The sequence below is a fragment of the Lepidochelys kempii genome, chromosome 1 (assembly GCF_965140265.1).
Source record: "Lepidochelys kempii isolate rLepKem1 chromosome 1, rLepKem1.hap2, whole genome shotgun sequence".
In the NCBI taxonomy this organism is placed as follows: Eukaryota; Metazoa; Chordata; order Testudines; family Cheloniidae; genus Lepidochelys; species Lepidochelys kempii.
The window spans coordinates 313,325,704-313,338,899 of NC_133256.1; the positions used below are offsets into that span (position 1 = coordinate 313,325,704).

The window sequence follows — 13,196 nt, forward strand, 5'->3', positions numbered from 1 at the left end:
CTTTCTTCACAAGTCATCCCATTGAAATCCATGATTAAGGGTTGCAGAATTAGGCTATTAAATATAAAACAAGGCTCTGTGTAAATCATGATTTCACAGACTGCACAGAAATGGTGAGATTAGCTCAATACTGTGACTTTTGCAACAGTGGGGAGGCGGAAGGAGGCATCCCTGTTTCTGCCTCCCCTCTGTTGGAAAAATCAACGTATTGGGTTCAGCTACTGCAGTTGGGGGTTGGAGATTGAGATGTCTCATCATGTGGTGCTAGCTGTCTGGCCTAGACTGCTACTGTTACTTTCTGTCTGGCCAGCAGGGAGACGGGAAAGGTGCTGACAATGCATGGGGATTAGGAGACCCTGGGCTGGCCTAACCTACGCCACAGGAGTCCCTGGCTGGCTTAGGGGAGACACCGCAGGAGCCGAGAGAAATTTTCTGCTTGGAGCATGAGCATGTGTGTGAGGGGGGCCAGAGCTGGGATGGATAGCACCATGTGATGACACACACCCTGCCCCAGTTTGCCATGTCCACTCCCACCACTGGCCCACCACTTACCTGCCCTCCCCAGGATGTGATCAACCTACTTAGCCCGCCCATAAGCAGCCTCTGCCTCAGCTGGGAGGTGGAAGCTGGGATGCCTGCTTTCTGCTGTTGGAAAAATTGCAGCAGTTCAGCGGGGCAGGGAACTCAGCAACTGTTCATATTCTGGTATTCCATGAAATTCCAACACTTACCCCTGAAGCTGTTGTGATTTAATACAAAAAAAATACAGTTTACACAGAGCCTTAGTTGGAAACTGCTCATTCAGAATATTTCAACCTATAGCAGTTTCCAGAAACAGTACCAGAGCTCTTTTCTAGCAGTGTACTTGGTTATGTAGTGGTTTGTCACTTATAAAACCCCCAAACTTCTCAGCATCAAAAATATCATGAAAGATTTCCTCTTCATTGAAATCACACACGTATTAGAGAGAAGAAAGGTTTATGCTAACTTGACAAAGAACAGGAGAAAAATAACTTGGCGTAAACTTGGCTTTGAGCAGGGGGTTGGACTAGAGGACCTCCTGAGGTCCCTTCCAACCCTTATATTCTGTGATTCTAAATATGCTCTTTTCACATTATAGGAAGAAAACCAATGACTTTTAGGGAAGATGTCCTTTCAGTGCCAATAGCAGAACTGAATTATGGGCTGTGCCTAATGATCAAAGAAGCTAGAAAGCAAGATGGTTCCTCTTATGAAGCAGACATGTTGTATTATTTATTTCTTTGTATTCAAAAGGTAAACATAAAATTCATATTGGCTGTTGGACTCTTACTGTACACGGAGAATTAGATCTTACATGAAAAGTATTGTTTTCCCCTTCAGGACAGAACCCATGAGAGCTAGTTGCCAAAGAAAATTTGAGAGAGCTGATTGTAGATACTCATGCCGAGTTGAAAAAGCATATATTCCCTTTCCTGAAACCGTGTCACTAATGCAGAATGTAATGTGTTCTGCGCAATCCCATAAAATAGTTTGTTAAAATATAGAATTAAACAGTGGAAGCTTAAAATTTTGAACCTGAGGATGGTGGGGGTTGGAATTGGAGGGGTTTGGGGAAGGGCACAATTTGGGCTTTTTCAGGCATAATAGGATTCCTCAATACTCAGCATACTAAAGCTTTCATGATAAGAGATCCAAAATAGTTGGGTGGCTGGGGGAGGGTGGAGCGGGAATGGGAATGGGACGACCCACAGCTTGTTGTTCAGTCCATCCTTCAAGATGTGTTGCTAAGCGAACTTAGTGTGGAGCAGGTTTTAGCCTATAAAATAGATAGGGCTCAGGTGCAGGTAGTGTTAACAGCCATCAGTTGAACTGTTAGAACATAGGTATTAATTTTGTTAGCGTAGACGAGGCCAGTGATAGTAAATTTGCACACACTGTTCCAATAAGTCTTAAATACCTGTATTGCTGATACCTGATCAATAGGACTAATGAGCTTTATATTCTTGAAGTGTTTCTGAATTCACTGTGTCCTTGCAAAACTCACTTTCCAGTTTATTGTTCAGATGACTAAAGTCTAAATGGAGTAAGTTGATGTATATGCTTGTGTCACAGGCATTATTGAGACAGACTATTTGGGTGGAAGGGAATCTGGTTTCATTTTTCTCCCTGTAATAATTTAAATAGAACAAACTTAAAATCCAATTTTTTAAAAATGTACTAGTTTATGGGAATGGCGCTCTCATGCAAAAGTCAGTAGAACTTTGTCAGTGGTTCATTTAAAACATGAGATGATTGTAAAAAAAAAAAAAAAAAAAAGAATTTAAATTCCAACATGCTAGGCCAATCCACTAGGGAAAATGTTAGTGTGAAATGATGAAGACTTACTGATGTTCCTGTTCTTCTGTACTGAGTGAGTAATGTTTTTGTAGAGTTTACATTCTGAGCCATTTTATGGTTGAGACGACACAGAGGTTAACTAACTTTGTTTTACTAGATCTCATTTTATAACTAAGCTTTCATTTCAGTTGTTATCCTACCAACATCTGTTTCTTTTTTTATTCATAGTATATGTTTGACAATGACAGAATTGACAACATTTTTGCTGATCTTTATTATGTGAAGTTTTTGGAAAGGCTTCATGGCGTGATGAAGGGATGGTGTCCAAGAGTGAGCCCCTCTGGTAAGTGGAGAAACATTGGGGGGGAAATGAAGTCTGTACTTGACTATGTTCTGACATGAATTTATTAGTATCAGTATTTGTTTTCCAGGGTATGTTCTGTCTAGTTGTATCATGGAGGAAATGTTATGGGACTGCAAACAACTTGGAGCACATTCTCCTGCTACTCTCCTGTTCACACTGATGTATTTCAACACTAAGTAAGAATGTTTTCTATAAAAGTCTTCCATGTCTGAGTTTATGTAGCCTACCAAATGGCTTAGTTTTTGTAACTTGCTGAAAAAGATTTCCCAAACTCCTTCTATCCCCTGCATACCAAACAGATGAATTGGTAAATATACTTTTAATGCTTGCCAAAACCTTACTATTTGTGTTTTGCTCAAATTCTCATGATCTCTTGATGAATAGTGCACACGGTGAACTGAAGGGGGCGGGGGAGTAGATAGTGCATGTTGGGAGTAGTCATTCGATTTCGCGGTTCACCGTTCCTGGCCAACGGGAGCTGTGGGAAGCGACGGCCAGCACATTCCTGCAGCCCACCGCTTCCCACAGCTCCCATTGGCTGGGAACAGCAAATTGTGGTCACTGGGATCTGCATGGGGCCATGCCTGTTGATGGTCAATGTAACCAAAGTGTCTTATGGCCTGCCAGCGGATTACCCTGATGGGCCACGTGCCGAAGGTTGCCAATCCCTGCATTAGTGTCTTAAGCTTTTACACTTCCCTCCCTCCTCTTCCCCCCACCACTTGCTTACCCTAATTGTATAATTTAGAATTTTAATGTACTTAATTACATTGGCATTGAATTGTTCATCTCAAATTGGAATTTAACTTTCTAAAAACAGGTTGGAATCCAGAAGTCCTATAATATATGTTGACTTATTCTTCCTTTGTGTAAATATATTCTTTCTCTGTATAAAACTAAATATTCTGATATTTATAAGGTAGATATTAAATCAATGATTCTTCCTGACCGCATGCTGGTTGTATTCAATTATATTACAAGATGATCTTTGACTCTATTTAGGATGTGTATTGACAAAAGCATTAAGATAAACATTTACTAAAATTTTAAAGTAACTGTTTCAATTCATGTTGGTCTGAATTTGACTTCCCTTTAAAATTATCTGGTAAATAATATCCTCTTAAAATATTTGTTAGTGCCTTTACTTTAATAAAAAAAAAATCACTGTTCTGTGCAAGGCAAGTTTTGTATTTTTCCTCTGTTACTGCAGTTAACAAAGAAATACCATTCCTAGTTTTTTTAAATAGTTTTTCTTTCTGCACCAGAATCAACAAAAACACAAAGCAGTATTAACATTAATTACAAGATGTGTCCAAATATTAGGGGGTATAGAGACTTAAATGTTTTGCCAAAAACAGAAATTTAAAATAAACTTCATTTTGCAATCTCATAAAAGACAGCATTACTCTTTTTATAGTTGAAATGAATTTCAGTGTGTAATGATTTTAAACAGATTGGAATTAAATAACATCACAATAGAATGTGCATTCCTAGGTCACTGTTACGCACTTTTGATCTGTCATTAGGCTAAAGATTAAGGCCCCAGTTCTTCAAAGCACTTAAGCACTGATCCAAAGTTCAATGAGGTAAATGGAAAGACTTCCCTTGAGTTCTGTTGGCTTTGGATTATGGTTTTAACCATGTGCTTAGCTTCAAGCACATACTTAAATGCTTTGTTGAATAAGAGCTGGAGAGTATGTCTACACAGGGATTAAAGACCTGGTTGGCCTAGGTCAGTTGCCTCAGGCTAATGGACTCAGACTGCAGAGCTAAAAATCGCTGTATAGATGTTCAGTCCCAGGCTGGAGCCTGAGCTCTGCGACCCTCCCCCTCACAGAGTCCCAGAGCTCAGGCTCCAGCTCAAGCCCTAACATCTAGGCTGTGGTGTGTTTTTTTTTTTTTTTTTTTTTCAGCCCCAGAGCCCAATTCAGCTGATGTGGTCTAGCTGTAAGTATTTTATCCCTGTGTAGACATACTGTAAGTGCCTTCAACTACTGAAAAGTGTACCAATATTTTAACCTTCCTCTCATTCCCCAAATAAAAAAAGTTTGAAGCATTCAGAACGCGTTTATTTTGAAAGATTATTCTGTTTACTATGCCGTAATAAATAGCTCTCAGAATCTGATTTTGGGTTGTTACAATTATTTTTTAGTCTGTCTTCCTGTTTCTCTTTCATGTTGATTTATGTTCCTTTTATTTATGGTGGTGGAAGGCAGAGCTGATTATTTGCTATTAGAGATTCTTTATAATGTTGCTTAAGACTCCTTGGTACAAATTAGGAGTATACAGCAAGTGGAGTAAGATCTCAAACAACCCTTGAGTTTTCACTAAAGCTCCAATCCAGCTGAAACTTCAGTGAGACGACTCACAATGTGTAAAATTAAGCATGTGCATAAGTCTTTGCAGGATTAAGTGATGTTTTCTAACATAGTATTGGATCCTGCAAATACTCACTTTGCTCACATGAGTAGCCCAACAGAGTTACTTCCAGGATCAAGTCCATAGATTAACCTCCAAAAGGAAACACCTGTATAGTGAGATATTAGGGAATGTTTCAGCTGTCTGCCCTCACTTCTGGTTTTGGTACAATGCAGAAGTGACCTTTTTAAAATTTGATGTGAGGTCTAGATGAGCTCAAATAATTAGTTGAAGTCAGAATGTGACTTTGAATAGATTGGATTATATTCTGAATTCTTGTTGTGCCATAAAACAGTACTAGTGAATCCAATTACTCTGGGTTTACACAGGTATAGCAGGTCAGGATTTGGTCCACAGTCCAAAGCTATACTTTTTATTGAGAATCTGGAAAGCCTTTTAAAAAATATTTCTCCTCACTTTTTTTTTTAAGTACTCCCTGCCGAGTCTGCCAACTCTTTCTCTCTCTCCAAAACTGAGTTATAATTGTTTTTCTCTTGTATGTGAGTAGGTATTTCATATTGAAAACTGTGGAGCAGCATGCACAGCTAGCCTTTTCCAAAATTCTGAAGCAGACCAGGAAAAATACAGGCATCGGAAAGGACAAATGTTCTATAATACGATTCCTGAGGCTTTATGGACAGATTCTGGGAGGACGAAAAGGTTTGAACTCATTAGACTAGGATAATAACCTTTAAAATGATTGTGTACCATTGTTTGCCACTAAGATTGTGAAGGACATGACAAAAAAGCCTTCTTGGCAATTTGTTTGGAATCTGAGCACTGCTGTTAGTGTACATATATGCTTAGACCCTGTTCCTGCAGAGATAACTGTAGGTGAACCCCTCCAACTGTGCAGAGCCCCATTTAAGTCAGTGGGGTTCTTAAAGGAAGCAGAGGTTAGCTGGTGTGGAGTCAATCTCAGGACTGGAGCTTTAGATTGTACTCCCCAGCCCTAGTGATGCACATCTGGGTTGGGACCCTCAAATGCACTCATTATTGGCCTAACTCTGCACCCACTGAAATCAACTAGAGCAAAGGTAGGCCAGCGCTAAATACAGGGTATTCTTAAAAATTCCAACTTTCATGTTTTTGGAGATAGTAGATTTTTTTCAACTTTTATTAAAGCTTTTTTCCTTTCTCCTCTCTCCCTTCATGTTTTTTTTTTTCATCTTTTCTACATCTAGTTCTTTTAGAAACCCAGACATAGGATTTCTTTCATAGATGGCGTTACGCTATGTATATTTTAGATCACTTATGCTCAAAATGCTTGGGCCATTTCCTTGCTCCCTGAACTCCTCCTAATTTACAAACATGCACACACACCTCTGCCTTGGTGAAGCATATCTGCCCTCTTCAGTGTGTGTGTGTTTCTCTCCTTAAAACTATAACCTGTCATCAATCTGTGTGTGGAGTTCACATTGACAGTCTGTAGGGGAGAGGATTTTTGTCTCCAGCATACTGGCAGGCTATTGTCCCAGACATTTTCCAAAATGGCTGGAGCCATGGAACTAGCCTATTTAGAAGTTTAACAAACTACAACTCATTCTGTGCTCTGAACTGTCAAGTGATTGGCTTCATTCTCCAGTTACTACAGGTCTACTTTACATACGCTCTGCCCCATAATGGTTGAGTATCTTCTCTGCGGCCATAAGGCATAGTAGATTGCTTAAAGAAACAGCATCAGATATATGCTCAAATGAAATCCCTGCGTCCACTGCCTGAGAGGATTGTGCATGTACAGATGAACTCTTGAGGTGATTCCTAAGTTATAGAATGAGAGGGTACATTCAGACTCTACAAGAGCATCAAACACTGGTTACTATAACTTTTCTGAATAGAGTTGGTCTCCAGAAAGGCTGGATGCATATTTTATTCTTTTGGGCCACTTTCTGCAAGTATTGAACAGCGCATGGCTTTCCATAAAACTTTCTTTATGCTGCAAAAGTTTGAGGCACCCCTATTATATGCTTTGTGGGAATAACTTGCACAGCTTCCCTATGTTACCATGTGATCTTACTGACATTTCTTTCAGGTTGCTTGGTGGTTGCTTGTTACAGCTTGTCTTAAATTGAGGCAGGGACCCTCATTTTTTTTGTTTGCCTGGGGCTGCAACGCTGATTGAGGCCTCTCAGTGCGACTTTAATATAAACCAGTAGGCATCCTGTATACGACAGTCAAAAATGCTAACCACTTAAGTTTAAGCATTTCAGATTATTAATGAAAATGAGTTTGAATAGTTGGGTTGCAGCTATTCCTAAAGAGACTATGACTTGGTTTCCAGAGGGTCTAAATCAACTTAAATGTATATATATATTAGTTAGGACTTCATCCAAAGAAATTGTATAGGATTTACTTAAAAGAATGGAGGATTTGGAGTCCTTAGGAAGGTTGACAGTATTGCCTCTTCTCTGTCTCCCCCTCATCTCCTTTCTCCTTCTGCCAGTTTGGGGAATGACACTTTGTCTACTTATCCAGTGGAAGCTAAACACTACCCACCAAGACATGCAACAGAATTTTTACCTGTTTACAAATCAGTCCCTTCCACGATGCCCAGGCATTCACTAGGCTAGTGAAATGGCATCAATCCTAGTGATCCAGCTCCTGGAGCCGTTGAGCGGATTGCAAGGGAAAAGTCCTGTCTCTTATACACTTCTTTTTGCAAAGCATTTTAAAATGGTTCCTAGCTCAGAAAGCATATGTAATTTTTGAAAAGGATTTGCAAAATCAAGTAATTTAAGAAGCAATCACTCAGTCATAGGTTGTTTTAGTGGATTTTCAGAGGTGCATGTATGCCCATAAAGTCAGACTGCTTTAGACTGGATCTGCAACACCTATGATGGGGTTCTGCAGACACAGTGAATGAAATCCTGGCCCCATTGAAATCAATAGGACTTTTGTTGTTGACTTCACGGGGGTCAGGATTTCATCTGATACATTCAGAAAACTCATCACTGGTAAATAACTTTTTACATGAACAGTTTGTTTATATTAGGTTAAATTCTTATGTTTTAGGTCAGCCATATGACTCGCAGTATACGTTTTTATAGCTACATGTTTTTAGCTGCCACTGTCTGCCGGGAGTACTTCACTGTTGCATGAGCTTCACCCTCTGTTTCCTATGATAAAAATTGTGCATACCGATAATCAGTATGGCTGACATTTATCTGCTAGTACAACATACCAGATTGGCTTTATTTTCCTAAGCTGTCAATCATTTATCCACAGACTAGGTCAGACATTGGCAAGAGCAATACGTTTCTTATACTACAATAATGGTGTGCCTGTTGTTGAAATATTTAGCTGCTATAAAAACATTTTTTTTAAATGTTGAAATAAGACAGTTTTTGATCAATAATACTATTTTAAACATTCATCAGTAAAAATACTTTATTGAAACTAAATGCTGTATTGTGAACATACTGCACACTATTTGTCTCTTTTTTGATTTGCAGATGAGACTTACGTGGAACAACCTGAAAACCCGGACAACCCTTTGCAGTGCCCCATAAAACTGTATGACTTCTATTGCTTTAAATGGTAAGGCTCTAAGGACTTATTTTCTACACTAGTTTTAAACATTTGATGGCTTTCAACACATTTCATCATACTAGCTATAACAACTTCAGCAGTTCACAGGGAAAGATTTTCTCTTCTATAATGATTGACTTCCCTCATTTAATACTTGGGCTTCACACCACAACAAATACCTATTCCAGTCTGAGTTTGCCAAGAGAGGATCACTGCTAATTCAAAGAGGGATGCCTAAAGCTAGCAACTTTTTATGTGTGGGAGCAAATATATCTTATTACATAATAAAGAAGAAAGTCAGTACTAATTTTACGCTTAAAAGGAGTATAACTAAGTAGTGTGGTGCTTGGTATAATTCAAACTTTCCTTATAGCCCCCAAGGTGTCAAAGGGCCAAGTGATGCCTTCTATCTGGTCCCTGAACCAGTCGTGGCACCAAACAGTCCTATCTGGTACTCTGCTCAGCCTGTGAAAGTGGATGTGATGGAGCAGATGTTGACTAGAATTCTGGTGGTCAAGGAGGTCCAAGAAGCACATGCGAAGACCCATATATCAGCATAGCAACAAGGACAAATGGATAAGTTACAACAATGCCCTTAATATAAAATTGTAAATACAATTTTTTTCATAAGGCATGGAAGACTGTCTGTAGCTAATGCTTTCTTTTTACTAGAAGATGACTGAATGCTATGAGTAAATAGCCTTTAACAGTACCAATTTGCTAAATTCCACAAAGTGGATTTCCTATTTTGTTCATATTTGTCTAATTATACTCTCATCTAAAGAGGGACAGATGTGGTTCTAGTACTAATACTGTGAAACACCAGCTAAATCAGAGTCCCAAATGTGTCATTTTGATTAATTTATAAGTACATAGCTCTTTAAACTGAATTGACAGTGGGAAGTGTATACAAATTCAGTTTTTATCAAAGTCCTCAATGGAAATAGTGGTTACTGAATTATATTACTTTACACTGTGACTTACTAATAGTGCAATGCAGGCATAATTTTCTCTATAAAATGAGTGACTTTTACATTTTTTTCCTTGTTAAAAGGATGCTACCATGACTAGTCTATTTGCAAAGGATAGACTTTGGAGAAATAGTATTTTGAGAGGAGTAGGAAATCTAACTGCCTTAAATGCCTTGTGGCCAATATTTGTATAAGGTTGGATAGCTTACATTAAAACATTACTTTCTTTAGTCAGCAGGGAAAGAATTTACCTCACTTTCAAAAGCTGGGGCAATAAAGACACCTGAAGCTCTGAGACTGTTCCTAATTCTAGGTTGTGGGTATGTGCATCGATAAATATCTCACTACACCCTTGACACTTTATTGGAATCAACTGTGTTATGCGAGCCTTCTGTATGTACACAGATCTATACAAATTTACCTCAGTTCAGTAATCTAGTGCCTTACCACAACCCAGCCACTTAAACATTGTAGCAATGGCTGTAAAGTATCTTGTTGACGTAAGTTCACCCTTTCCAGGGAGATTTTGTATATTTTTCACATTATAATACTGTATAGATCAACAGTAGGAAAAATGGAGTTTGTTAGTGGAAGTATTATAGATTATGCTATGTTATCTTATTTACAAACTCAATACTAATTGTCTTGAAAATAAACTTTGCTTTTGATAGTGTTGTCAAAATTACATTTAAACATGAAGCTGAAACAAATGAAGTTGACCCACTATTTTTGAATAGCTCACTAAAACCAGACTCGGATCATATTGTGCATAAACAATAAATGAGTTAAGATCACATCTCTTCAAATGCTTATCGACTGAAGAAGAATGCTGCTAGTTTATATTTGTACTATGAGTGGAGGAAGTAGTTTTTGATCCAAGATGGGAAATGTTACTATTGACAGTGACAAATATCTATTGCAGTGCATGACACCTTGTGTCAGCATGGTTGATTTAAAATTAAAGAGGGATGGCATTTGATCTGGTTTATACCAGTATGTGCATGTTTCTCACTCGCTCTCTGGATATACAGACATACAACCTGCTGTAAATATCCAGAAGAATTTAAATGAACATGTTGCAAATTACCATTCTGAACATATTTTTCTCCTCTCTTTACTATGAAGAGAGAAGGTGAGATGGGTAAAACCTAGTAAATAACCCAGCCCATCTCTGCCAATAGAGGCTTGTTCCTATAGCCTTCTCTAAACTCATTTTCAATTGAAAATGATAGGGCTTCTTCCTCTCAAGAATAGCCTCCCTTGTGAAGTGATGAAGCTTTTCCTGCTCAGCTTAAATTTTCTTTCCTAATTTTCTCTCTTCCTTGTTATGCTTTCAGAATTCCATCCTTTAAAGAGTCAGATATCTCTCCCTTTAGTCTTTTAGTTAAACTGTCACAATCAGTCCTCCCACCTCCTTCGGAACTGTTTTTTTTTTTCTCAGAACTACCTCTAGTTTGTCAAATTGCACTATATGATGCCCAGAGCATCGTAAATGCGGTTGTCAAGAGCAAGTAACTGGGATTAGTTTTTGCTGAGATGAATAGGCCAATAGATACTTTGTAACTGGAGTCAAACTAGTATGGTAAAGACATGATATCAATAACTGACAAACATAGAATAGGTCTTAAATCCAGTAACTCTAAAGGGCTTGGATCCCGGTTGTTGCAACTACTTGCATGACCTCCTACTGCTTGTTCTTACCAAGGGATTTTAATTATCTTTAGGTTGAGCTAAGGCACTTTACACAGCATTTAGAGTATGTGATCAGCAACCTCACTGGAAGATTGAATGCTGCTATTGTGGCTATAAAATTATCATCTATACTGCATCTTCAAATCATTCATAGGGAGTATATGCATACTGTAAACATAAACAGAGTAGGAAGAGATTAGGATTCATCCACTCATTTCTGACAAACAATTAACCTACAACTTCCACACCCTTCTTGACTGCTAAGACACCAGCACAGGAAGTAAATGTTTGAAGTGCATCTTATGTTACTAAGTTTACTATGCAATCAAAATTAGCCCAGCTGTTTAACTTAGACATATGAACTATTGTAGATAAATTTTCACTTCCAAATGATACCCAGAGAAAGGTAAAAGTGCTGTAGAATTTACAATTGCGGATAATGTGAAAGCTGAGCTTATTTAGTCTTACAAGGCAAAGTTAAATTTTAATTGGTTAGGATGTCTAGAGTATGTAACTGAGCCTTCATTCTTAAGATCCATCCCATTTTGAATGAGCCTTTCTCTTGTTAGTGGTAGATATGATTCAGCTATATGAAAGGAAGTTCACAGCCCAAGTAAACAACCTACCCGGTTACTATTGTCACAATTAATATAGTGGCATAACTTGGAAGTGGATAACTTGGTTACAAATAACAAGGTCTGGTACAGATGCTACAGTAGGATATGCTACAGTACATTTTGGCAAAGCAGCAGCTCTGCTTTAGTTAAGGCAGGGAAGCCCTTTCTGTTTAAAGGTTGACTGAGTGCTCTAAAAGCCCCATGTTTATTTGAATTGCTTTGAAATTTGGTATGCCTCAGAGGATGGCAGGTAGAGTTAGTGATCCAAAGTTGGAGTTATCTGAGCAAGGAGTTTCTGAGATCCAGCATTTCTTAAGGTTGACATTCTACCAATGGCTTTGTGTAGACTGGGGAATCAAACTATGGCTCTGATCGTGCCCCAAATGGTCTGTCACTCAAGATTTATCCTAGCTGCTGTATAATACCTACTAGCCATTAAGGGAAGTAATATTGAAAATGTTATTCAAAAAAGTTAAGCCATTTAGATGTGTGCTAATGCCTTGCCACAGTAGTGACAGCTGCCAACCTACATAATGGTCACTTAATAGATAGTTATTGACTCAACAAAAACATTTTTGTTTAAAAAAACCCAAATGGATATTTACTGACGAAATACTTCATTAACACAGTTAGGGTTGGCTTGTGGTATTTCATGCCCTTCCAAAATAATGAGTTTTGTGCACTCTAACCTCTGAAAACCAGGAAGTGAATAGTTATGGTATGTGCTAATGCTCAACTCTTCCCACTTTGAATGACACCCCAATACACCTATTATCCCCCTGCCTCTCACCCCCCACATTCTGCCTTTAGAAATAGTGAAGAACAATCAGGGAATAGGGCATATGGACACTGAAAGACAGAGTATAAGGCAGATTGCCTCATATCACAATCCTAGTTCTTTGAGATGTGTTGCTCATGTCCATTCCATGTTAAGTGTGTGTGCTCACCACATGCACCAGTGCCAGAAGTTTTTTCCTCAGTGTTAGCTGTAGGGGACTGGCTCTGGTGCCTCTGGAGTGGAGCACATATGTGCTGATATAAGGGGCGCCACTGGCTCCCCACTCCCTCAGTTTCTTCTTATCGCCAGTGATGGTGCTGGAACATCTCCTTGCTTCAGCAAGTACTCTTACTCAGAGGTTCTTCCTATCATTCATTGTGTAAATAGTTTGTTAGGTAAGTAGTTCTTTTTGTTCTCTTAATAGTTAGCTAATAGACTGTAGATAAGTTAGACAGTCCCCTAAGAGACTTAGCCCAGAGATGGGGCATGCCCCAGTCCCCGGGCTTCAA

General features: G+C 38.7%; 1 protein-coding gene across 3 annotated transcripts in view; it reads left to right on the plus strand.

Annotated features, from left to right (window-relative positions):
- The window catches only part of LOC140905283 (transcriptional regulator QRICH1-like), a 28,251-nt gene extending 18,055 nt beyond the window's left edge, over nucleotides 1-10,196 (plus strand). For all 3 annotated transcript variants that reach the window (XM_073328301.1, XM_073328302.1, XM_073328303.1), the window contains exons 4-9: nucleotides 1,121-1,275; nucleotides 2,548-2,662; nucleotides 2,751-2,859; nucleotides 5,610-5,761; nucleotides 8,554-8,638; nucleotides 9,003-10,196. In XM_073328301.1, coding sequence (XP_073184402.1) covers nucleotides 1,121-1,275; nucleotides 2,548-2,662; nucleotides 2,751-2,859; nucleotides 5,610-5,761; nucleotides 8,554-8,638; nucleotides 9,003-9,189 — 803 coding nt within the window. In that variant the 3' untranslated portion in view covers nucleotides 9,190-10,196. The remainder of the gene's footprint in view (nucleotides 1-1,120; nucleotides 1,276-2,547; nucleotides 2,663-2,750; nucleotides 2,860-5,609; nucleotides 5,762-8,553; nucleotides 8,639-9,002) is intronic.
- Nucleotides 10,197-13,196: the final 3,000 nt, after the last annotated feature.